The 23,350-nt window shown below is 51.2% G+C and overlaps 1 protein-coding gene across 2 annotated transcripts in view; it reads left to right on the forward strand.

Moving 5' to 3' along the window:
- Window positions 1-62: 62 nt before the first annotated feature.
- The window catches only part of pola1 (polymerase (DNA directed), alpha 1), a 33,500-nt gene continuing 10,212 nt past the window's right edge, over window positions 63-23,350 (forward strand). The window contains exons 1-35 of one of the 2 annotated variants that reach the window (XM_062480100.1): window positions 63-199; window positions 502-626; window positions 913-1,009; window positions 1,110-1,190; window positions 1,311-1,426; window positions 1,563-1,625; window positions 1,791-1,892; window positions 1,983-2,127; window positions 2,257-2,407; window positions 2,554-2,717; window positions 2,863-2,975; window positions 3,101-3,214; window positions 3,339-3,413; window positions 3,534-3,672; window positions 3,757-3,911; window positions 4,042-4,126; window positions 4,297-4,358; window positions 4,445-4,534; window positions 4,896-5,012; window positions 6,085-6,260; window positions 6,368-6,497; window positions 6,599-6,718; window positions 6,876-6,966; window positions 7,036-7,160; window positions 7,287-7,433; window positions 7,567-7,689; window positions 13,759-13,791; window positions 13,913-14,005; window positions 14,580-14,785; window positions 15,056-15,188; window positions 15,345-15,476; window positions 15,625-15,799; window positions 15,924-16,105; window positions 18,130-18,261; window positions 22,095-22,211. In XM_062480100.1, coding sequence (XP_062336084.1) covers window positions 151-199; window positions 502-626; window positions 913-1,009; window positions 1,110-1,190; window positions 1,311-1,426; window positions 1,563-1,625; window positions 1,791-1,892; window positions 1,983-2,127; window positions 2,257-2,407; window positions 2,554-2,717; window positions 2,863-2,975; window positions 3,101-3,214; window positions 3,339-3,413; window positions 3,534-3,672; window positions 3,757-3,911; window positions 4,042-4,126; window positions 4,297-4,358; window positions 4,445-4,534; window positions 4,896-5,012; window positions 6,085-6,260; window positions 6,368-6,497; window positions 6,599-6,718; window positions 6,876-6,966; window positions 7,036-7,160; window positions 7,287-7,433; window positions 7,567-7,689; window positions 13,759-13,791; window positions 13,913-14,005; window positions 14,580-14,785; window positions 15,056-15,188; window positions 15,345-15,476; window positions 15,625-15,799; window positions 15,924-16,105; window positions 18,130-18,261; window positions 22,095-22,211 — 4,158 coding nt within the window. In that variant the 5' untranslated portion in view covers window positions 63-150. The remainder of the gene's footprint in view (window positions 200-501; window positions 627-912; window positions 1,010-1,109; window positions 1,191-1,310; window positions 1,427-1,562; window positions 1,626-1,790; window positions 1,893-1,982; window positions 2,128-2,256; window positions 2,408-2,553; window positions 2,718-2,862; window positions 2,976-3,100; window positions 3,215-3,338; window positions 3,414-3,533; window positions 3,673-3,756; window positions 3,912-4,041; window positions 4,127-4,296; window positions 4,359-4,444; window positions 4,535-4,895; window positions 5,013-6,084; window positions 6,261-6,367; window positions 6,498-6,598; window positions 6,719-6,875; window positions 6,967-7,035; window positions 7,161-7,286; window positions 7,434-7,566; window positions 7,690-13,758; window positions 13,792-13,912; window positions 14,006-14,579; window positions 14,786-15,055; window positions 15,189-15,344; window positions 15,477-15,624; window positions 15,800-15,923; window positions 16,106-18,129; window positions 18,262-22,094; window positions 22,212-23,350) is intronic. The other variant, XM_062480101.1, reaches the window with a different exon arrangement.

The raw sequence follows: 23,350 nt of genomic DNA on the forward strand, positions 1-23,350 counted from the left end.
TCTCGCATTATTCTAAATAGTGGCGCACTTTGTGTTGTCATTTCCTGTACTTTTCCCCGGGAAGATAAGTTGGCGCGCGGAAACCTCTGTTGTGTTGACATTGCGAGAGAGCAAAATATTGCATTTAAATTGTTAGAAATAAATATACCCATGGCTCCGGTGTCAAACCCAGAAAAGGACATGGACAACCCGGACGGTGGTGAGTGTTCAAACCTTGGCAACTATATCGATAGAATAGAAAGGAATAGAAAACGTAAATTGAATAGTTAACTAGCTAGCTGTGTGGATGCACTAAAGCTCTTACTCTAGTTCTACACTAGTACTAGCTGGAAAGTGAGCACGTCGTATAAGTCTGACTCTGTGACAATATGTTGAATTTAGTTTAGTACTTTTGTTTAGTACGAAATTGTGTTCCAGTGTATGAGTTTAGCGGTGGCAGTTAGGGGTGGCAGTCTCAACCCTATCTCCTTGTGCCTATCTCCGCTTGTCTTGCTTCCACAGCAGAAGGTGACGACTGTGGTCTGGCGATGTCTCGCTCCAGAAGGGAAAAGAAAGAGAAGGTTGGGAGGAAATCGGCTCTGGAGCAGCTCAGGAAAGCCAAGAGGGGGGAGAAGGTTAAATATGAGGTGAGGGACTCAGACGTGCGAGTGTATTTGTGTGTGTGTGTAGAGATGAGTGTGTGTGCTTGGAGTTAGGTAGCTAAATCCGTATAATGCGAACGAGTGAGACTCAAATATACAGTTAGGTCCATAAGTATACTTACTTATGGACCTCCCTAACTACTTATATGCACTTAAAGCACATCTTGATTGTTTCATTTCAAATCCATTGTGGTGGTATACAGAGCCAAAATGATGAAAATTGTGTCAATGTCCAAATATTTATGGACCTAACTGTACGTGCCTGCACAAGGTGGAAGACTTTTCGAGTGTGTATGAAGAGGTGGACGAGGAGCAGTACTGTCGGATGGTGCGGGAGAGACAGGATGATGACTGGATCATTGACGATGGTGAGTGTAAAGTTCCTGACACAAACTCCAGTTCTGTCCTTCTGAAAGTCTCTCTGTCGTCTTTTCCCGACCGTATCTCTCTCTCTCCCCTTTGTTTTAGATGGGACAGGTTACGTGGAGGACGGGAGGGAAATCTTTGATGAGGAATTGGCGGATGACATCGTGGAGAAAAGCAAAAAAGGTAAGAGGGATCTTAGAGACTTTATGCAGCTTTTAAATTAGCTTTTTACTAGGGGTGGTTGTTAGGTTTAGTTAGTTCATCAGAACCCAACTCTCTCTGTGTGTGTGTGTATGTGCGCAGGTAAAGCTGGAGCTAAAGGAGCAAACTCCCAAAAGAATGTGAAGAAGGCAGCTGTCACCAAACCCAACAGCATCAAGAGTCTCTTCATGAACAGCAATGTCAAGAAGCCTGCAGAGGTGTGTGTGCGTGTGCGCATGCAGGCGTGTGCCGCAATTGTGTATGTTTGTCTCTCTCAGTATTTAGTTATGTCATACCCAACCAAACACTGATGTTTCCCTTGTGTGTTGGACCATGTGTTCTTGTGCTCTACAGAAAGATGTTGACCTGTCCAAAGATGACCTACTAGGGGACCTTCTGCAGGACTTGCATTCGGAGGTCTGTCCACCCAATTTAGATCTACCATATGCACTAGTATTTAGGGGAAGTAAACACTGCACCATGAAATACTTTTAGTTAGTACTCTTCCTCCTCTTGACATCTTTACCCTAAATGAACACGTCTTCAACTTTTGTCCTTAACCCCTCCCACTCCCCTCTTTAGAAAGCATCAATTCTGTCACCACCGCCGATCGTCACACTGAAGAAAAAAAAGTCACTTGGTTCTCCCATAAACCCTTTCTCTGTCAAACCTCAAAACCCAAAGGTACCTTCATAACCTCGGCTCAACATTTAACCCTGCTGTGTAACTTCCTGGCCTAGTTCCTGTTCCAATGTGTCACTTCCTCAATGACAGGAGTCACCCTCGGGCTTGGGGTCAAAGGTTAAGATGTGTCGTCTGGCCCCCACTCGCTTGGCAGCCAAGGTGCCCTCCCGCCCCCCACCCTCTACTGCTGCCCCCGTGGAGAAGAGAGGAAAGATGGAGGCGGAGGAAGAGGAGGGTGAGTCTTCTCGGTTCTCCTGTTTGTCTTTCTTTGACCCTTTCTTTGCGCTCTCTTTCCTCGCTCGCTCGCTCTGTTTGTTAGCCAGTCCTGCTAGGTAACAGTGATTGTGTTTGTGTGATTATTTAGTGGATGCCAGTCTGCAGTTTGATGAGGTAGACTTTGATGAGCCAATGGAGATGGGAGCAGAGGAGCTGTCGGTCAAAGAGGAGACGGAGCCTGAGTCGATGGCTCAGGTCAAAGTTGAGGTGAAGGCGGAGCCTCAGGACCCGGTCCCACTGTGAGTGATGTGTGTATGTGCTGTTTGGTGCTACATGTTCATGTGTGTGTTTGAACATGTGTGCCTATGTATCTGAGAGATGATGAAGTCCAGGAAGAAAGACAGCTCCTATTTGTTTGAACATGTTGAAATCCTCCCTATCCCAGGTCAAGCCTGACGGGGGGGTCGTGGGGTCAAGAGGAAGAGGGCGAGGCCCCAGCGGAGGTGCAGGTCGACCCCAGCAGCCTCCCATTGGTCGAGGGGCCAGAGGGAGAGCTCATGTTCCGTTTCTATTGGCTGGATGCCTTCGAGGACCAATACAGCCAACCAGGTGAAGTTGTCTCAGTCAAAGCAGTTCAGTTAATTCAGAATAACCTGTACAAACCTCAGACTTAATCCTCAGTAACATGGTTCAATTCCATGTGTTCCGTCAGTGCTGTTTGTGGTCATCTTATTGTGATGCGGTGCTGTTTCAGGCGTGGTCTACCTGTTTGGGAAGGTCTGGATCCAGTCAGCCAAGGCCTACGTCAGCTGCTGCGTGGCCGTCAAGAACATCGAGAGGACTATGTACTTCCTGCCCCGAGAATATGTCAGTTTCCTGTTTCCTGTCACATGACCACGTCTTTTTTTTTCTTGGACTGGTCTATGTAGTCCTACCCCCTTGGGTGTTGCCTGGTCATGACTGGGTTGGTGTGGTTGTGTTGCGGTTCACAGAAGGTGAACACTAAGACGGGGGAGGTGTCGGACACTCCGGTTGGGATGATGGACGTGTACCAGGAGTTCAACGAGCTCTCTGAAAAATTCAAAATCATGAAGTTCAAGTCCAAGGTATCAAAATACTGTTGATACTTTACCAAACCAACCCCGAGTCCTGCACTTTGTACTGTTACTGAGATGTTAAGCTCTGGCACGTGTTTGTGGGAGACTGACGACTATCCGTCGCCCTCTGTAGAAAGTAGAGAGGAGCTACGCTTTTGAGATTCCTGACGTGCCTACGCAGAGCGAGTACCTGGAAGTCCGCTACTCTGTAAGTGCACACACACCTATACATGTTCACACACACATCATTATATAAACACACTTGTGCTCTCCTCCTCCTCCCTATCCTCCCATCTTTGCTGTGTCTAATTGGGTGTTTATTTTGCAGGCTGAGTCACCAGCTCTGCCCTCCGACCTGAAGGGGGCGACGTTCTCCCATGTGTTTGGTACCAACACCTCCAGCCTGGAGCACTTTCTCCTCAGCAGGAAGATCAGAGGACCCTGCTGGCTGGATGTCAAGACCCCACGTGAGTGCAGTTTTACAAACACACACACACTGGGTATTGACCTGACGAATCTCACTCTCACATCTCCCGCTCTGTTTGGTGTAGAGCTGAACAGCCAATCAGTGAGCTGGTGCAAGGTGGAGGCGCTGGCCATTAGGAGTGACCTGGTCTGCGTGGTCAAAGATCTGGCCCCGCCCCCACTCACCATCATGTCCATCAGCCTGAAGACTGTGCAGAACCCCAAAACCCACCACAACGAGGTGTGTGTGTGCGTACGCGTACTTACAGGATCTTCAAAAATCAATTGTCATCCAGTTTTTTTGTTTGACTGCTTCTTTAGTCTCGCTCTCACTGTGTTGAGTGAAGTCTTGACTTCCTGTCCGTCCCCAGATTGTGTCCCTGGCTGCCCTGGTCCACCATAACTTCCACCTGGACAAGGCCCCCCCGCGCCCCCCATTCCAGACACACTTCTGTGGTGAGTGGACCTGGACACAGAGAAGGGAGGGAGGCAGAACGTAGAAAATAAGGGAATGCAAGGAGGATGAAGGAGGGAGAGGACGCCCGTCATGTGACGGCGTGCTAGGGGCTCTTCTCCAGCCTGCTGAGGGTCTTGTGTGTGTGTGTGTGTGTGTGTGTGTGTTACAGTGGTCAGTAAACCCAGCGACTGCATCTTCCCTTACGACTTCAAAGAAGCCATCAAGAAGAAGGTGAGGAACCGCTACATTGTCTATCCTCAAAAACTCCTGTTTAGTCAAGGATTTAATGTGTGTGTGTGTTATCCTGCCTTTGCCAGAACGGTAAGGTGGAGATCGCCGCCACTGAGAGGACTCTGCTGGGTTTCTTCCTGGCCAAGATGCACAAGATTGACCCGGACGTGCTGGTGGTGAGTAGCAGAGTGCTAGAACAGCCGGCAGAACAGCCACAAGCTTCATGTTCTTAATCCACCTGTTAAATATAAGAAGCCACCAGATGCAGTGTCTGTAATACTGCATGGGAGCGTTCAGAGCCTGTAACATGCACCCTCCCTGGTCTCTCCTCCCAAAGAAACAAATCACAGATGTGAAAACAGAATGAGTAGCAGCTTATTAGAGAGACCCATGTTTACACCTGTCGACATGTTAGAGCTGGAGGGAAGGCGGCAGTTCCAGGCTTCTAGCCAGGTGAAACGGGGCCTTGTTGTGTTGATGTGTTTCAAGCCCAGCTGACCTGTTCATCTGCTCCCCCCCCCCCCCCCCCCCCCGCAGGGTCACGACATCTTTGGCTTCGACCTGGAGGTTCTGCTCCAGAGGATCGCCTTCTGCAAGGTCCCCCACTGGTCCAAGATGGGCCGTCTGAGGAGGGCCAACATGCCCAAACTGGGGGTGAGCAGAAGCCCCTTCCAGCAGAACCCCTAGACCTGTCTGGAGAAGCACTCAGCTTTCCTCAGCCCTCAGCTTTGCTCCAGGATGGAGAAGCCATCAACATTTCTCCAGGAAGGGAGTTTCTTTTAGCTAGTGCTGTCAAACGATTAAAATATTTATGGATTTTGTGATGAATCGCATTAATGTCATAGTTAACTCGCAATTAATCGCACATTTTTATCTATTCTAAATGTCCCTTGATTGTCTAAATGTCCCTTTTTGTCCCATTATTTTTTCAAATTTTTATGCTCTTATCAACATGGAAAAGTGGATTGGCTTGCTTTGTGCAAATGTTTTTTTATTGAAAAAATATTGGCATACTGTATTATTCCATTTCACACTGCTTTTGTCCGAAGTCATCCATTGTCGCCTGGCTTTGACAAGGGGGCGGAGAATTCGCATCAGCTGTGTGCTTGGCCATCAAGTGATATTTCCAACTGGACGTGCTGCGATGATAGCTCAGTTCACAATGACAAAACACACTTGTATTTGGTCTTTCAATGGAACCATTTGGAAACTTGAAAGTAAACTTTCTTTTCAGAATATTATTGGCATCCATTTTGGCGTCTCGCGCTCGCCATCCACTCAAAACGTAACGTTACTCTTTGGCTGGCTTGCAAGCCCAAACAAGTGTGTGCGGTGTGCCTGTTGTTTTGTTTCCGGTCTACCTAGATCCGGTGTGGTGTTGTAGTTTTTCTAACGTTACTAGTTGTTGCAATAGCATGTGAAAAAAACTAAAAGGTTTGCTTGGCCAAAAAGAACGTTAATCTTGCGATAAAGAAATATACGCCATTTAAAATGTTTTTTTTGTGTTAACGCCGTTAATAACGCGTTTAACTGACAGCACTACTTTTAGCGTCATGTTTTTAGCCGATGCATTTATCCAGAGTGACATACAGGAGGGGTTTGAACCTGGGACCTTTCTGATCCCTAGTCAAATGCTCCAAGAATGTACAAACCCCCAGCCCCACCCTAGAGAGCTGGGCTCGCCTCTGTTTGGCTCGCCTCTGATCACGTCGTCTTGTCTCCACAGGGCCGCAGTGGCTTCGCTGAGAAGAGCGCCACCTGTGGCCGGCTGGTGTGCGACGTGGAGATCTCAGCCAAGGAGCTGATTCGCTGCAAGAGCTACCACCTGACCGAGTTGGCTGCACAGGTCCTGAAGACTGAGAGGGCCACCATCTCCCCGGAGAACATCAAGAACCTCTACAGGTGTGTGTGTGGATAGATGCTGAGAAGTTTTTTTTTTTTTTTAACACCACCATGAAACGAGCAAGCACACGGTGTATTGTATTGTGTGTGTATTCCTTCCCCCACAGTGACTCTCCTCACCTCCTGTACCTGCTGGAGCTAAACTGGACAGACGCTCGTCTCATCCTGCAGATCATGTGTGAGCTGAACGTGCTGCCTCTGGCCCTGCAGATCACCAGCATCGCAGGCAACGTCCTGGTGAGACACGCACACACACCTCTAAGAAACATGTATTCAGTCCGTCCTCTTTCGATCTCGCCTGATTCTCCCTCTCTCTCCCCCCTCCATCCCTCCCTCAGTCGCGTACGCTGATGGGGGGGCGTGCAGAGAGGAACGAGTTTCTGCTGCTGCACGCCTTCCACGAGAAGAACTACATCGTTCCTGACAAGCCCTCCTTTAAGAAGGCCCAGCAAGACCTGGTACTCTCACAATCAACACACACACACTTACCCCTCCCCCCCCCCCCACACACACACACACTTGAAATGCCTTATGTAGCTCTTAGACACATGCTCAAAGTCACATCTCCTCCCACTCGTTCTCCTCCCTCTCTCTCCCTCTCTCTCTCTCTCTCAGATTGAGGGAGAGGAGGATGGAAACGCAGGGAAAGGGAAGCGAAGGAAGAAGGCAGCCTACGCTGGTGGTCTGGTGCTGGACCCCAAAGTTGGTGAGCGAACTGTGCGTGTGTGCGTGCGTGCGTGTGTTCTAACGGTTGGCTTACCCTCTCTCTCTCTAGGTTTCTATGACAGGTTTGTGTTGCTGCTGGACTTCAACAGTCTGTACCCGTCCATCATCCAGGAGTTCAACATCTGCTTCACCACAGTCACCCGAGAGGCCCAGAGCTCTCGCAAGAAGACAGAGGTGTGTGTGTGTGTGTGTGTGTGTGTGAGAATATGCCACGTGTGCTTGTTTCGATAGCGTGTGCGTGTGCCCCGTGGGTTGTATCACTCTGTGCTTCATGAAGCTCTGCTACTGTGTTGGTGACAGGAGGAGCAGGAGCAGATCCCAGAGATCCCAGAGCAGGGCCTGGAGATGGGCATCCTTCCCCGGGAGATCAGGAAGCTGGTGGAGCGCAGGAAGCAGGTGAAGGGCCTGATGAAGCAACAGGACCTCAACCCTGACCTCTACATGCAGGTTAGCACACACGCACACATTCTCTCTGTGTCTCTTTTTCTCTCTGTCACTCTTTCTTTCTATCTTTCTGTTTCTCTCACGTCTCCCCCCCTCCCGGCTGGTAACATCAGGTGTGTGTTCTGTGTGTCTCCAGTATGACATCAGACAGAAGGCTCTGAAGCTAACTGCTAACAGCATGTACGGCTGCCTGGGGTTCAGCTACAGCCGCTTCTATGCCAAACCACTGGCCGCCCTGGTTACACACAAGGGCAGAGAGGTAAGTCACAGACAGACAGACAGACAGGAAAGAACACACGTACGCATGCCTGGCTCCCTAGCCACATGCATCAACAAATGGTGGCTGGTCAACATGCACACAGCCACTAGAGGGCACTCTAAGATCAACTCACTTCACACACGACACGTTTCCTCTCACAAACAGCTTTCCTCTCGTTATCTCCCTTTCTGTTTCTCCCTCTCTCTCTCTCCCTCTCCCTCATTTATCAACCCTCTAATTTTCTCTCTTTCTCATGTTCTATCTACAATTTCTGAAGGACTGTTAAACACCCCTTGACATTGATAGTCCTGATTCACAGTCGTGCCATTAAGCGAACACACCACACACAGGCCTCTCGGCCGGCGTTCATGTATTGAGCTCTATCAACACACACATGCCATTACAGTCACACACTCTTGACAGGTATGATTGCGTATGCGCCGGGTGACATACAGGTTTAATTTGGGGCGTGCGGTGCCATGGTATTGGATGAGGAACAGAACGGCGCACACGGCGCAGTCTTGGTTTTAATGAGGCTGCACGCACTCTCAGCTCTGCTATGTTAGCCCGGGCCTTAAGGAGGTCTTTATCATGCTCTCCTTACACTGGCATTGTGTTCTCTAATAGACGGCAGGGCTTACAGGCTGGGTGTCGGGTCTCTCTCTGACACAGTAGCTCACACACACATCTTCTAGACTAACTCACTTGTTTGGACGGATATGAGAGATCTGACACGCACACATACATGTTGTTTGGGTGCTTGTTTGATGGTAAGTCATCCAACAATGATCCATGTATCTTTCCCCACCCCAGGAGTTGGGCTTGGGCCTGGGTAGCTACATACCTCTCAACCACCACTGTCCTAGACACGACCAGCCCCCAAACATCACCGCACTTTTCCACTCTTAATACGTTAATGAACCGCGATGTAGCATAGCTAGCATCGCTATGCTACAGTACGAGGCGGGTATATTTAGTTGCGGTCGCTAACACTAGCTTAAATTCATCATTGACTTCAGTTTCCCAACGGCCAAGTAGTTCCGAGTAGTGGGCCATAGAAAGCCGGTAAGGTCAGCTGGTGTGTGTTTTGTCATGTATTTATACAGATGAAATGTCAAAGCTACGCTAGCCCCCCCCCCCCCCCCCCTCATAATTTTAATCGTCACATGCGCCCTCTACTTTTATAATCTGATTTAGTGGCATTATTTATTTATAAATGAAACGTAGACCCCCCCTGCCACCGACTGGTTGGGCTCACCAGGGTAATATAAAAGGCCTTGTGCCTTTGGTGCAGACTCATCTTACTCGCACCCTTGTCTAAGCTTGAGGCCTAGCCCCATCTGGGAGACGGGTTCGGCCCAGGGGCCACAGTGATTTCTTAGCCCAGGAAGGGGTTAAGATGCCTGGGATTAGGAGGGGATGACAGACCCTTGGCCGTGGCTCCTCTGATGTGATTTGCCAAGTTAGGAGTTTTACAAGTTGGGAAAGCCCCCAGTTATCTCCAGTCATCGGCCAAGTCTCGACGGTGTGTGTGCGTGCAAGACGGGAGAGGGGCGACTACTCGCCGAACTCTGCCCTTTGTGGGGAAACATTTGTTGTCCCCTTGCCCCCCCGCAGGGCTGGTATGTGGGGGTATTAAGTGGGGTGGAGAGGATGAGGGGGAAGGTGGAGGTTTAGGGTTACAACACCCAGGGTCCAGCACAGATTGATGTCCCCCAATGTTTTATTTTTAGTTCCTTTGTATGCAGAGCCCTGCAAGGGTAGGGAGAACACATACACTTGTGTGTACACACACACACACACACAGCAAGATCAAACAGTGACAGCACTGATTACTGTGTTTTCAATGGGTGGACCAACTGGAAGGCTGATTGGAATAAGCCTGTGAAGTGCACTGCTGTGTGTGTGTGTGTGTGTGTGTGTGCGTGCGCGTTCATGCGTACATGCAAGGCCGCAAACGTGGCCCTGTCCTGTGCTAATCGACCGATGTTAACGACACATGTCCGTGGAAGCTGCTGATTGTTCCGGAACGCTGGTTAGTTTGACCCCTGACCCCTGCCTTCCCTGTCAGCTAGCATCTCTGACGCCCCGGAGCAGGTGTGTGTATGTTGTGTGTGTGTGTGTGTGTGTCATATTTCAGGGTGACAGGGCACACTCCAGTGCCATTCTCCTGTAATTGATTCCTTGTCCTTGTGTTTAAAAACAGTTTCACAGAACCTGGTAGATGCTGGTGAGGAAAGGGTGGGTGGGGGGGGTGATGATGAGGTAGATACCCCCCCCCCCTGCAGCTCAGGTGCTTTAGTCCCAGTTGTCTAAGAATCACAAGTCATTTTTAAACTTCCCAGAATAATATTTGTAACCATGCTTAAGCTAGCCCTCTCTTCGTCAACACCATCTCTCTCGTGTCTCTGTGTGTGTGGGGGGGAGTCACAGCCAGCATAGCTGCACGCGCCCCTCATTCTCCTCAGAGAGGCCGATTGACTCCTGATATTAAGTGGACTTAACAAATGGTCACATGAGGACGGACGGTTATTCTAGTCCCCTTCTCTCACTGTACAGTGAGCCGATGGTCGCTAAAGGGTTGAACTAAGGTTATATTAGGGTTAGTCGGGGCTTGGGCTTGTTTGGTCTGTTAAGCTGGGTTTCATTGGAAGCGAGGTGGAAGTGGTCAACTAGAGGTTGTCTTTAATTGGGACTCCAGAGTGTTGGGTGTTGGTGATTTGAAGCGGTCGTGTTAAATCAGAGCGGTCTACTGCTAGATTAACCCCTCATACAGCAGACATGACAGCACAGCTTTGGCATCTGCAAGGACGGGTGTGTGTGTGTGTGTGTCTTCAGTTATAGCACACAATGTGCTACACTCGCTAGAACTTGTGTGTGTGTGTGTGTGTGTGACACTGCGCTCTCGACAGTCGTGCTCCTCTGATGCTATTTCAGGGGGAGGACTGTCATCCCCAGAATGCTTTTCAGCTGGGCGCTTTTCAAAACAATCGTCACCGGAGCCCCGCTCTCTTTTACTGGTCCAGTGTGCCGCTGTGGAGCTTAGCATGCCTGCTCATTTTTTTTTTTTTTTACATTTAGTCATTTAGCAGACGCTCTTATCCAGAGCGACTTACAGTAAGTACAGGGACATTCCCCCCGAGGCATGTGGGGTGAAGTGCTGCCAAGGACACAACGTCATTTTGCACGGCCGGGAATCAAACTGGCAACCTTCAGATTACTAGCCCGATTCCCTCACCGCTCAGCCACCTGACTCCTACGCCTGCTCTCATCTGCCTTCCTTCCTTACTGACTAAACAAATCACTGCCATCGTGTCTCTTCCTCCTTTCTCATCCTAATGTGCCTTTCTCACTATCTTTGTAGACTTGCTATTCTCTTCTTTCCCTTGTTTCCTCTCCCTGTGTGAGGCATGTCGTCTGCAGTGTCACCAGCTCCAGCTTCTGCCCCCGGCTCTCTGTATCGCTGTGTGATAGTTTGACCTGTGACCCCCGCCTGGCAGACACTCGCTGAACCCCAAACCCTGACCCCTGACCCCTGACAGGCAGGCAGGCATGTGAAGGATGAGGATGTCTCCCACACAGCAGTGTGTGTGTGTGTGTTTCTCCTGGCCCTGGGCTCTACAGGAGGCGCCGTCTGTGCTAGCCGCTAATTTGCTGACCTGCCTAATTACACAGCTCTGACAGGGACACTTCGCAGGGACAGAGAGGAAAAAGTGAAATGGAGAAGGTACAGGAGAGAGAGAGAGAGACACACACACACACACACACACACACAGAGAGAGACACACACACACACACACACAGAGAGAGACACACACACACACACACACACACAGAGAGACACACACACACACACACAGAGAGAGACACACACACACACAGAGAGAGAGACACACACACACACAGAGAGAGAGACACACAGAGAGGGGAGGGGGAGGGCTGAGAGACTGGGGAGGGCTGAGAGGGGGGGGGGGAAGAGACCAGGACCAGGGACAGACATGCGTCCAGTAAAGGCGCGGGGTGGTGCTCGAGTCGTGTCGACTCAATACGCCGGCGTGTCTGGAGCTGTAACAGGAGTCCTCCCGTGCTTTTTCAGTTGTTTGGGGTGGATATGTCCGGTATGTACGCTGCTGAGTGCAGAACACACACACACACACCCCTCCACCTCCTGCGGCCCTGTGTTTGGATTGATCCATATTTTTGGGGGTATGTGTTTAAAGATGAGCTGTCCAACAGACACACACACACATTCACATACCGCAGTCATGGTCAAACGACTTGTCTTTCACTGGGGTCATTCCTTAAGCAGTCCATCCTGTTGGAACTGACAGCACATGGAAAACTAGGCTAAATGAGTCCACACATGAATTACATCAACACATCCTCACCTCGCTCTCCTTCACACCTCGCTACCATCTCTCCTCCCCTCCCTCCACCCTCCCTCCGTCTATTAATTCTGTGGTAATGTTGAAAGCATGTGATAACAAGAGTTGCTGCTCTGCACAGTGAATACGCCTATAAAGCTGGATAAAGGCCATTTAGGCCTAAAGCTCTGACAGGAGCAAGCTCTGTCTCTCTTCTCTGTCTCTCCTCTCTGTCTCTCCTCTCTCTCTCCTCTCTGTCTCTCCCTCTCTCCTCTCTGTCTCTCCTCTCTGTCTCTCCTCCCTCTCTCCTCTCTGTCTCTCCTCTCCCTCTCTCCTCTCCGTCTCTCCTCTCCGTCTCTCCTCTCTGTCTCTCCTCTCTGTCTCTCCTCTCTGTCTCTCCTCTCTCCTCTCTGTCTCTCCTCCCTCTCTCCTCTCCGTCTCTCCTCTCCGTCTCTCCTCTCTGTCTCTCCTCTCTGTCTCTCCTCTCTGTCTCTCCTCTCCCTCTCTCCTCTCTGTCTCTCCCCTCCCTCTCTCCTCTCCCTCTCTGTTTCTGCTGTTTCACTTCACCCGTTCCTCCCTCTTTCACTCATTCCTCCTTTATTTAGCTAACTTTGTCTCCTTTCTTTCTACTCTCCTTATCGCTCCTTCAACCTCCCACATCCATAGGGCGAAAATACATGTGTGTGTGTGTGCGCGTGTGCGTGCGCACGTGTAAGTGAGTGAGATGACCTTGGCGATGGTCACTAATGGGAGAGGCTGTTCTGTCATTACTCAAACTTCTCCGCCCCCTCCCCTGCGCCGCCACCCCCCCTCAACCAGAGGTATGTAACAGCCCATAAAGCATGCTTAAGACCCACTCTGGTTTCAGGGAGTGGAACCCCCCCACCACCACCACCACCTCTCACTCTCTGAAATAGCCCTGTCCTTGTCCCTATGGAGGAGTGTGTGTGCGTGCTGGTGTGAGAGAGACCTGGATGTGTAGGGGAGGTTGATTGAGGAGCATATTGCTGGTGACAGGTCACACTGCGTCCAGCCTCTTTCACCCCCCCAGATTAGCCCTTCACCCCCACCCCTGGACCCCCCCCCCCCCACCTGTTAGGATCCCTCAGCTGCAGAGTACGCACGCACGCCTGCACGCACGCACACACACACAGCCCTGTTTTAACACAATTCTCTTTTGTTTGTTTTGTTTTCTATCTGGGGGACAAATCCTCTTCTCCATCTCTCCCCCTCCTCTGTTCTCTCCCTGCTTGGAATGGCTTCATGGCTGTGAGGAGGTGCTGCTTCTCTCTCATCTCTCTCCTTTCTGAACGCCTCTTTATCCTCCGTCCTGCTTCCACTGCCGCTCTCTCTCTCTCTCTCTCTCTCGCGCTCTCTCTCTCCTCCATTTGAATTCACCTCCCTTCCTTCGCACGTTCCCGTTGTCCGTTTTCGCCTTCCCTCGCTTTTTTGTTGTTGTTGTCCGTCACTCTACAGGTGACTGAGGCCATTAGCAGTCGTTTGTGTGTGTGTGGGGGGGGGGGGGGTCGGGCTGCAGGTCCATCACAGCAAGCCTCTAATAGACCTCTTAGCCAATTATCCGCCATTTAATTACATATTACCTACGCTTTAACACACACACACGTGGACCACGTCAAGGCAATAAATCCTCTAATTAGTCTTTCATTGTTTAGTTCATTTGAGGTTTTTACATTTTTTCCCTCAGATTCTGATGCACACCAAAGATATGGTCCAGAAGGTAAGCTACTGACTTGCAATCAGTTCGTCTATAGATGTTTACTCATGGACCAGGATCAATAGAGGTTGTAGGTCACTTCCTGTGGACCCTGACACCCGACTTCCTGTCCACGTCTTTTCAGATGAACCTGGAAGTGATCTACGGCGACACTGACTCCATCATGATCAACACCAACAGCAACACTCTGGAGGAGGTGTACAAGCTGGGCAACAAGGTGAGGAGAGAGGACAGAGAGAGGGAAGTGGAGGTGGGGAAGAGAGGAGGAGAGGGGGACAGAGAGAGGGAAGTGGAGGTGGGGAAGAGAGGAGGAGAGGGGGACAGAGAGAGGGAAGTGGAGGGGGGGAAGAGAGGAGGAGAGGGGGACAGAGAGAGGGAAGTGGAGGTGGGGAAGAGAGGAGGAGAGGGGGACAGAGAGAGGGAAGTGGAGGTGGGTATGAGGCCAACAGCCAGCACAGACCCTGTGAGGACTAGGTCAAATAAATCATCAAAACCACGGTGCTTAGCCCAGCGCTAACAGATGTCTGTGTGAACTCAGGTTAATCCAGTGCCAGGCTATCTTTAGCCCAGGGATAAATGCAATGGATGGTCTGATATAGCTGTGGGTTTCATGCCTCGGGTGTTTAAACAGTATTTTAATCTCTGTGTAGTGTGTGTGTGTGTGTGTGTTAACTGTGTATTTTAACTGTGTGGTTGCGTTAACTGCTCGTGTTTACTTTGTGTGCTTGTGGGCGTAAACTGTATATGGCATTTAGTGCTTTTGTGTGTGTGCGTGTGTGTCCCACGCCCAGGTGAAGGCGGAGGTGAACAAGCTGTACAAGCTGCTGGAGATCGACATCGACGGCGTGTTCAAGTCCCTGCTGCTGCTGAAGAAGAAGAAGTATGCCGCCCTGGTGGTGGAGCCACAGGCCGACGGGCGCTACAGCACCAAGCAGGAGCTGAAGGGCCTGGACATCGTGCGCAGGGACTGGTGCGACCTGGCCAAGGAGTGTGGCAAGTCAGTGACCCCCCCACTCTACTCCTCCTTCTCCACACGCCTTCTCTCTCTCTCTTCCGCTCCTCCGCGTCTCTCTTTTCGTCTCGTCTCCCCATCTGATCTCGTTCTTCTCAGAGCCCCTTGCCTTTCTTACAGCTGTCGGTCCTCTCCTCCCTTCCGGGTCTTTCCTTCTAACCCATCAGTCTGTCCCGCCCGCCTCTCGTGGGGGGGGGGGGGGGGTCAACCGTCCTGCTGACGCTGTCCCCTCTTCCCCCCCCTCCGCCTCCTCAGCTACGTGATCGGTCAGATCCTGTCGGACCAGAGCCGTGACGCCATCGTGGAGAACATCCAGCGTCACCTGGTGGAGGTGGGGGAGAGGGTGGCCAGCGGGGCCGTGGAGCTCAGCCAGTACGAGATCCACAAGGTGCGTCACGGCCACCAGAGCCCACCTTTACTGTTAACGTGTTGCTGAGTCTCTCTTTCTGTCTATCTCTCTCTCTCTCCGTCCAACAACATTAAATAAATTTTACCTATGCCCCCCCCCTTTGCCCCAACACACACGCACACACACACACTCCAGGCCCTGACCAAGGACCCCCAGGACTACCCAGATAAGAAGAGTCTCCCTCATGTCCACGTTGCCCTGTGGATCAACACCCAGGAGGGGCGGCGTGTCAAAGCTGGAGACACCGTCTCCTATGTCATTTGCCAGGTGTGTGTGTGCGCGCGCGTGTGTGGGCGTGCGTGTAAAGACACCTGAACCTGTCAGCCAAGGTGCCTGGATCAGTCAAATACAAAGGGCGTATATTAACAGATACCTCTTTATTTCTCTCTCTCTCTCCCTTCTCCTTTCCCCCCAGGACGGCTCGTCCCTGGGGCCCAGCCAGAGGGCCTACGCCCTGGAGCAGCTCCAGAAGCAGGCCGGCCTCAGCCTGGACACACAGTACTACCTGGCCCAGCAGGTGCACCCCGTGGTGGGCCGCATCTGCGAGCCCATCGAGGGCATCGACGGGGTCCTCATCGCCACCTGGCTGGGTGAGAACAGTGTGGGGTTCCCAACACTCTGCCGGGCTCCACACATCTTCACTCTGGGGTGTGGAGAGAGAGGTTTTTTCACTGTGTGTGTGTGTGTGTGTGTGTGTGTGTGTGTGTGTGGCAGGCCTGGACCCATCCCAGTTCCGGACCCAGGTGCAGCACCAGAGGGAGGAGGAGGGGGAGGGCTTTGTGGGCGCGGCCGCCCAGCTGACAGACGAGGAGCGGTTCAGGGACTGTGAGAGGTTCACCCTGGCCTGCCCGCGTTGCCGTGCTGACAACGTCTACGACAACGTGTTCGACGGCGCGGTGAGTCCCGGAGCGCTCTCACACACACACACAAACACGTGCTGGAACACACACCGTAAGACTGATGTGCACACACCAAACCACTTATATAATGAGCATTCAAGACAATCAGCCATCGGTGGGGTGGATTGTGTCACTGATAAACTTAAATATTTATGATATTATTGTTGGTCTTTTATACATGTTATCTCAATAGAAAACACCCATAAATATCGAGATACCGTGTGTAAGGTCGAGCCACTCCTAAGTCCTGGTGAGGTAGGGTTCTATGTTACAGCTCTCCCTATATTTTTAGACGTTGGGTCATCTCAGATAAAGACTCTGTTTTCATTGGCATAGTTTAGACTTAGACTTCAAACGGCCTCCCCTACACACACACACACACACACACACACACACACTCAGGCCAAGGCCATTGGAAAGAGGATAATTATTTGTTTGTGTGTGTTCTCACCAAATGAGGAGCTGCCTTGCAGCCTTGTCTCATCTCAGGGAAAACTCATAAAACTGACAACAGCCCTCACTCGTCTACTACTGGCCCAGACTACTCACACTCCCACGGCACACACACACACACACACACACACATAAACACTCTCACGTACACACAGGCTGTCCTGGGCAGTGCGGATAAGGCAGTTGGGTAATTAGGCTGGTGAACAGGGTTCTTAATACTCCGGAGAGGAGGAGAGGACAGACAGGCCTTGACTCTGCTCCGCTAACACACCACAAAGAGATGCAGGGAGGAGAGCGAGAGATGGACAGTGCCTAGCTGTCAGGGAGTTAGAGAGGACGGGGGGGATGGAGGACGGGCGCAGCTATCAAAACCAATGCTTGAAGAGACGCAAGGATTCTTCTGGTCGTGGAGGGGAGGGGAGGGGGTGGGAGATGGAAGGAGGCCACTTTCATCCTAACCGGGCCAAAAGAAGAACATGAAGTCGAAGAAAAAGAGGGAGGGAGGTAGGGGGGGGCGAACAACAGATAAGAGAGGCATATCATTGCATGTCCTGCTTCACGTAGCCCCCTTACGATCCAGGACTTACCAGAAATGTGTGTGTGTGTGTGTGCTTGCGTGGGGGGGGCTCCCGTGTTTGTGTGTGATGTCGAGTTGCTTGTAAGGACAGTTGAAGACAGGCTCACACACACTGAATAACGACGACAAAAGGATAGGACCCTCACCTCACAGCCGGGTCCAGCCAAGGCCTCCTCACCCGGCCTGCTCTCACCCGGCCTGCTCTCACCCGGCCTGCTCTCACCCGGCCTGCTCTCACCCGGCCTGCTCTCACCCGGCCTGCTCTCACCCGGCCTGCTCTCACCCGGCCTGCTCTCACCCGGCCTGCTCTCACCCGGCCTGCTCTCTCAGACAGCTGAGGAAGTAAGGACCTCGTACAACGGAGGAACTTTAGTGAGATATCAAGTGTGTGTGTGGCATGGGCTTCTGGTGACTTCACTCACACCCTTACTGAAAATCCTGCGACGACTCGCACAAGCACGCCACACAAACGTTCTCCTTCGAGGACCGCCGCGGAACACACCCGTCAGAGGACGTATGTGCGAGTGTTTGCGCTCTGTTGGAACCTGCCACTGAACATGGAATTAATGGAGAAGGAGACACAGCTTGGCCTGTTTAAAGGTGTTCTGCTGCTGTAATTGTTGGTGTAGGCTGACATTTTTATTGTGTCAAGAGCTCATTTAGTTAACTGAAAGCCAGAGCTGTCAAGAGGCTGCATGGCCGGGCACCAGCCTCTCTGACCGGCCGTCAGCGCTCACAAAAGCTCCACCGCTGCCTCCCTGCCTGCACCCCTCGCCTCCTGCCTGAGAGGCTGCTAGTTTAGATCACTGGGTTTAAGTAGGATTTGAGGTTTGAGTGTGTGCGCGCCCGTGAGTGTTCTTTTGTGTCCCCTGTGTGTGTCCGTGTGCGTCCTTGTCTCAGCTGTGTGTGTGTGTGTGTGTGTGTGTGTGTCCCTGCATGTGTGTCTGTGTGTGTGTGTAACCCTGTAGCTGATGTCATATTTGTGTTGCAGGATGTGAAAGCAGAGCCCAGCCTGCTGCGGTGCTGCCACGTGCCCTGTGAGGGGCGCCCCATCAGCCACCCCGTCAACATCTGCAACAAACTGCTGCTCGACATCCGGCGACACGTCAAGAAGTACTATAGTGTGAGTACTGGATGGGGGGGGGGATGGGCTTTTTTAGTGGCAAAACTTTTATGCTGGGATCAGCGTAAAAGAACGGTTTGTTTGTTCCTCTTCTGTGCTGAATGCCAAACGCTCTCCCACTGTTCTCTCTCTCACACACACACACATTCACCTTTTGCCCACCTGCAGGGCTGCAAATGGATTTGATTTAAAGCTCTTTTATACTATAATACTATGGCTGGAGCACAAACTCAGGCCAGGCAGCCAGCTGGCGAATCTGGTTCAGCTTTATCTCCCAGAGTAGCATACATTCTTTCCATGCTGTGGCTGGGGCTGGGGCTGGGGGTGAGGTTGGGGTGAGGCTGAAGCTGGTGTACTAATAGGTGTAGGTAAATGTTCTAGAACTCTCCCAGGGGTTCAGTAACTCTGCATTGCAGTGGTTCTAGAGACAGTGGAATGCGCTAGAGTGTCCGATTGAAGGAGTTCTCTGGTGGTGTGTGAGGCTTTAAGGAGTGTTTAGTTGAGGGGGGAGTGTAATTTTTGTCTGTGTGTGTGTGTACAGGGAGGGGGGCTTGGGGGGTGGGGGGGGGTGTTACTCTCCCACAGGGCTGAGCAGAAATCAATTAGAGTGGTGAATGTGGGGGGGAACAAGCCCCTCTCCCCCTTTGTCACGACGTGTGAAACAGCTGCTACCACTGAATACTTACCTCACACACACACACACACTGGCAGCCCAAACTACAGTGGGCAGAGCACACACACAGGGGGCGATGAAGAGGGGTAATATTGTGTAATTAAGGATTCCTTTCAGTCCGGGGAAGAGCTCAAATAGAGCTGTTTGTCTGGGCAGATAGAGTGAAAGCCTGGCTTGTGTGTGTGTGTATGTGAGCCTACTACCTTGGACCACAGGGACATTAATCATTAGTGAAATTACCTCCAGCCCCCCCACTATTATCAATAAACCGTCTCTCCGAGACTGGGCAAACACTCGTTCTCTTTCCATCCCTCCATCCTGCCCTTTCTCTCTCGCTCTCTCTCTCTCTCTCTCCACTCTCCGTTTGTCATCCTTTCCCCCCTCTTTCTCCTGCTGTCTCTGGCGAAATGAGAGTCACTCGCTCCAATCCCCCCCCACCACCACCACCACCTATTTGCCCCCGTCTAACCGCCGTTGCCATGGCGTTTAACAAATTATTGCAATTACCCTCATCATGTGGGTCGCCCCTGGAAACAGGCAGAGGGGCAGGAGAGGAGGGGAGGGAGGGATGAACAGAAAGAGTGAATAAAAGGGAAGAAGGTGATAATCCTATTTTGAACAAAAGGTCAAATTGCTGAATAGAGAAGCTTTGATTAAGCGTCGGACGTACAAAGTGGACTGGTTGGAGCCCTATTCACTGTGTCCGTGTGTGTGTTCCTGTGTGTGTGATTGACTGTCTACAGAAAGGACTGGTTTGTACCCTTGTGTGTGTGTGAGTTAAGTGGACTGGGTTCAAACCTATTCGGTTTTGTGGGAGTGTTGATTACCAAACCTCAAAGCCAGCTAGATGCACCTCTTTGATCCTCCAAACAATTGTGTATGCATTGAGGAGGGGGATAGGGTTTGTGCAGGTGAAGACAACTTTGCGGAATTCCTTAGGTCACCATACCAACCAGATCACCAATAGGTAAAAGTGGATGAACAGCTGTGATTGAGGTGGAGAGAGACAGAGAAGGAGAGACACTGCATGGGTGATCAGAGGGACAGTGGAATCATTTGAAAGAGGGGGGGGGGGGGGGTGATGGGTCACGGGGAGAGGGTGGTGGAGAGAGGAAGAGGGGAAGCGGAGAGAGAGGGGGAAGTGTCTCTGTCTGGGGCTTGTCATGGCCTGGTCCTGGCTCTGTTTGGTTAAATGATGTGGAACTCATTTGACGTCTGCATTCAGTGTGTCAGGTATCCACTGGTGTAATTATGCAATTATGAGCCTTTATTCTCCATCTGTCTCCCTCCCTCACGCTCTCTCTCTCTCTCTCTCTCTCTCTCTCTCTCTCTCTCTGTTTCTGCAACTTAATGCTTCAATTAGATGTTTTTTTCCTTTTTTTTCTCCCTATTTTCTCACACAGCCTGTTTTTATCTTGCTCCGATTTGGGACTTCTTTTCTTAAACTCTACCCTTGAGTGTGATCGAGAGAGGATATATTTCATCTCTTCTGATGGATTTTGGGTCATTGGGCAGAACTAGCAGAGTAGAGGGACATTGTGGGGAGTGGAGGTGTGTCTGGAGCAATGTGGTATGCAGGTTTGTGCATGTGTGTGTGTGGTTCCAGCTCTCCCCCATGGGAATATTAGTGTGTGCTTAGTCTGATGTCCTTCCAAACACAAAGGGGCAGGGGATCAAACACTCATACACTGATACCACACACACACACACACACACACCTCGTCGGTCCCCATCCCCACCCAACGAAAACCAAACATGCACATATGTCTCAATTCAATTACCATCTCCCAGAGTTCACAGCTTTACCCACAAGCCTTTGGGCCTGGACTCATTATCTAAACAACGCCAGAGGGACTACACAAAGGGCTGAGGATCATGGGAAATGCGTCTCTGTTAGTTCTGATACTGCTCAGACACACAATGCTGGAGGGTGTCACCCTGGTGGCTCACACACCTGGGAGGTGTGTGTGTGTGTGTGTGTGGGTGTGTGGGTGTGTTGGTGTGTGTGGACACACAGGCTAATAAGACTCATAAGCATATAAAGACCCTTCAGTTAATCAGACTGCTTGAAATAATTGTAATTGGGAAGAGATTGGGAAAGAGCTGTCCAGTGCTCTTCCATCACTTCCTCTTGCAGGAAACCTTGGTGTGCGTGTGTTAGTGTGTTATTGAGGGTTTTTGTGTGTTGTTGTTGAGTGTGTTTGTTGGGGTTGATGGTGGAACGTATGCTGGTGATGAGGATGGGTGTGATGTGGTGACGAGGGCATGGTGGTGATGGTATGTTTGTGTCTGTTGGTGAATGTGTGTGTTGATGACGAGTGTGTGTTGATGACGAGGGTGTGTGTGTTGACGAGGGGGTGTGTGTTGATGACGAGGGGGTGTGTGTTGATGACGAGGGTGCGTGTGTTAATGACGAGGGTGTGTGTGTTGATGACGAGGGTGTGTGTGTTGATGACGAGGGTGCGTGTGTTAATGACGAGGGTGTGTGTGTTGATGACGAGGGTGTGTTGATGACGAGGGTGTGTTGATGACGAGGGTGTGTGTGTATTTACATTTAGTCATTTAGCAGACGCTCTTATCCAGAGCGACTTACAGTAAGTACAGGGACATTCCCCCGAGGCAAGTAGGGTGAAGTGCCTTGCCCAAGGACACAACGTCAGTTGGCATGACTGGGAATCGAACTGGCAACCTTCGGATTACTAGCCCGATTCCCTCACCGCTCAGCCACCTGACTCCCTCCGTGTTGATGACGAGGGTGTGACGGTGCTGATGGCCTCTGTGTGGACGACATTAAGAGACAGGTGCAGCACTGGCTCCAGCCAGCCAGCCAGCCTATGGATGGATGGATAGAAGCAAAGAGAAAAGAGAAGGCAATGGTGCTGGGGTCTGTTATTAGATGGGTATTAACCCCCTCCTAACCCCCAATATCCCCTGTAATGACTAGGCTGGAGATGGAGGCAGGGAGGAGGGGGGGAGGGGGGATGCACTGCACCTGTCTAGGGGCACTGACTCATCCTGGGGGGTCCTAATCACATGGACGTCCAGGGAGTACCTGAAAAGAATACAAGCCTGACGCAGATGGGTCTATAATGTTTGAGTGATGTGGGGTGTCTGATAAACGTGCTGTAGGATGTGTGTGATGCGTCTCCCTCTCTCCCAGGGCTGGCTGGTGTGTGAGGACCAGGCCTGTCAGAACCGGACCCGGAGGCTTCCCGTCTCCTTCTCCCGCCACGGGCCCACCTGCCCTGCCTGTACCAAAGCTACTCTCCGACCCGAGGTAGGGCACACACACACGAGTTCCCATGTGTTGCAGACGGTTTGTCCAGGTGATGGTGCTATGGAGTCAGTTAAGGAGCCTAGGTGGTCTCTTCTCCTTCCCGCTCCCCTCCTCTATTCTGCTACTTTTCGCCTCTCCTCTCACACACTCCATCCACACCGTTTTGGTCATTCAATATTTGTATACAAACACACAAAATGATAAGTGTCCTCTGCCAGTATGCGTGTTAACAGTGGCTCACTGTTACATTCATCCATAAACCCGCCATGCTGACCTCACAGATGCTCTATGAACACTTTGTTAAACTGCACTGGTGATCCGAAAGAGATTCTCCCCTTGAGATTTTCAGTGATTTTTTCCCTTCTGTTCCAGTCCTACATGCCCCCTTCTTCTCCTCTCCTTTCCTCTCCTTGCCTCCCTCCCTTTTTTCCCTCCCATCTGTCCTTCCCCATCTCCCTCTCCCTTTTCTCTTCCCATTCTTTTCATCTCATCTGTCTCTCCACCCGTGTCTTCTTCTCTTTTCCTTTCCCTGTCTCTCCCTCTCTCCCCCTCTCTCTCCCTCTCTCCCTCTCTCCCTCTCTCCTTCTCTCCCTCTCTCCTTCTCTCTCCTTCTCTCTCCTTCTCTCTCTCTCTCTCTCTCTCTCTCTCTCTCTCTCTCTCTCTCTCTCTCTCTCTCTCTCTCTCTCTCTCTCTCTCTCTCTCTCTCTCCGTCTCCGTCTCCGTCTCTCCGTCTCTCTCTCTCTCTCTCCCTCTCTCTCTCTTTCCGTCTCTCTCTCCGTCTCTGTCTCCCTCTCTCTCTCTTCCCCTCTTTCTCTCCCCCTCTCTCTCGCTCTCTCTCTCTCTCTGCTTATCTGTGTGTCTGGTTATGTGGCGACAGGTTGAAAACCAAAAGGCCAATTTCTCTTGTCACCATAGCCACTTAGTCTTCGCTCTCCGTGCCTGAAGACCCTGGCACTTTAAACTGCCGACTGAATAAAACATTTAACTCACCCCTACACATCCCCTGCAACTGGCCTTCCCTTTCATCCCAGGTCCTGGGTTTGTGTTCCCTCTGGTTTCCTCTTCTCTCCATCCCCGGCACTGGTCTCCTTTTGTCTCTGCTTGTTCCCCCCGTATCTCTCTCCTCCCCTTATTACTGC

Source organism: Osmerus eperlanus, chromosome 15 (genome assembly GCF_963692335.1).
Source record: "Osmerus eperlanus chromosome 15, fOsmEpe2.1, whole genome shotgun sequence".
NCBI classification, from domain to species: Eukaryota; Metazoa; Chordata; class Actinopteri; order Osmeriformes; family Osmeridae; genus Osmerus; species Osmerus eperlanus.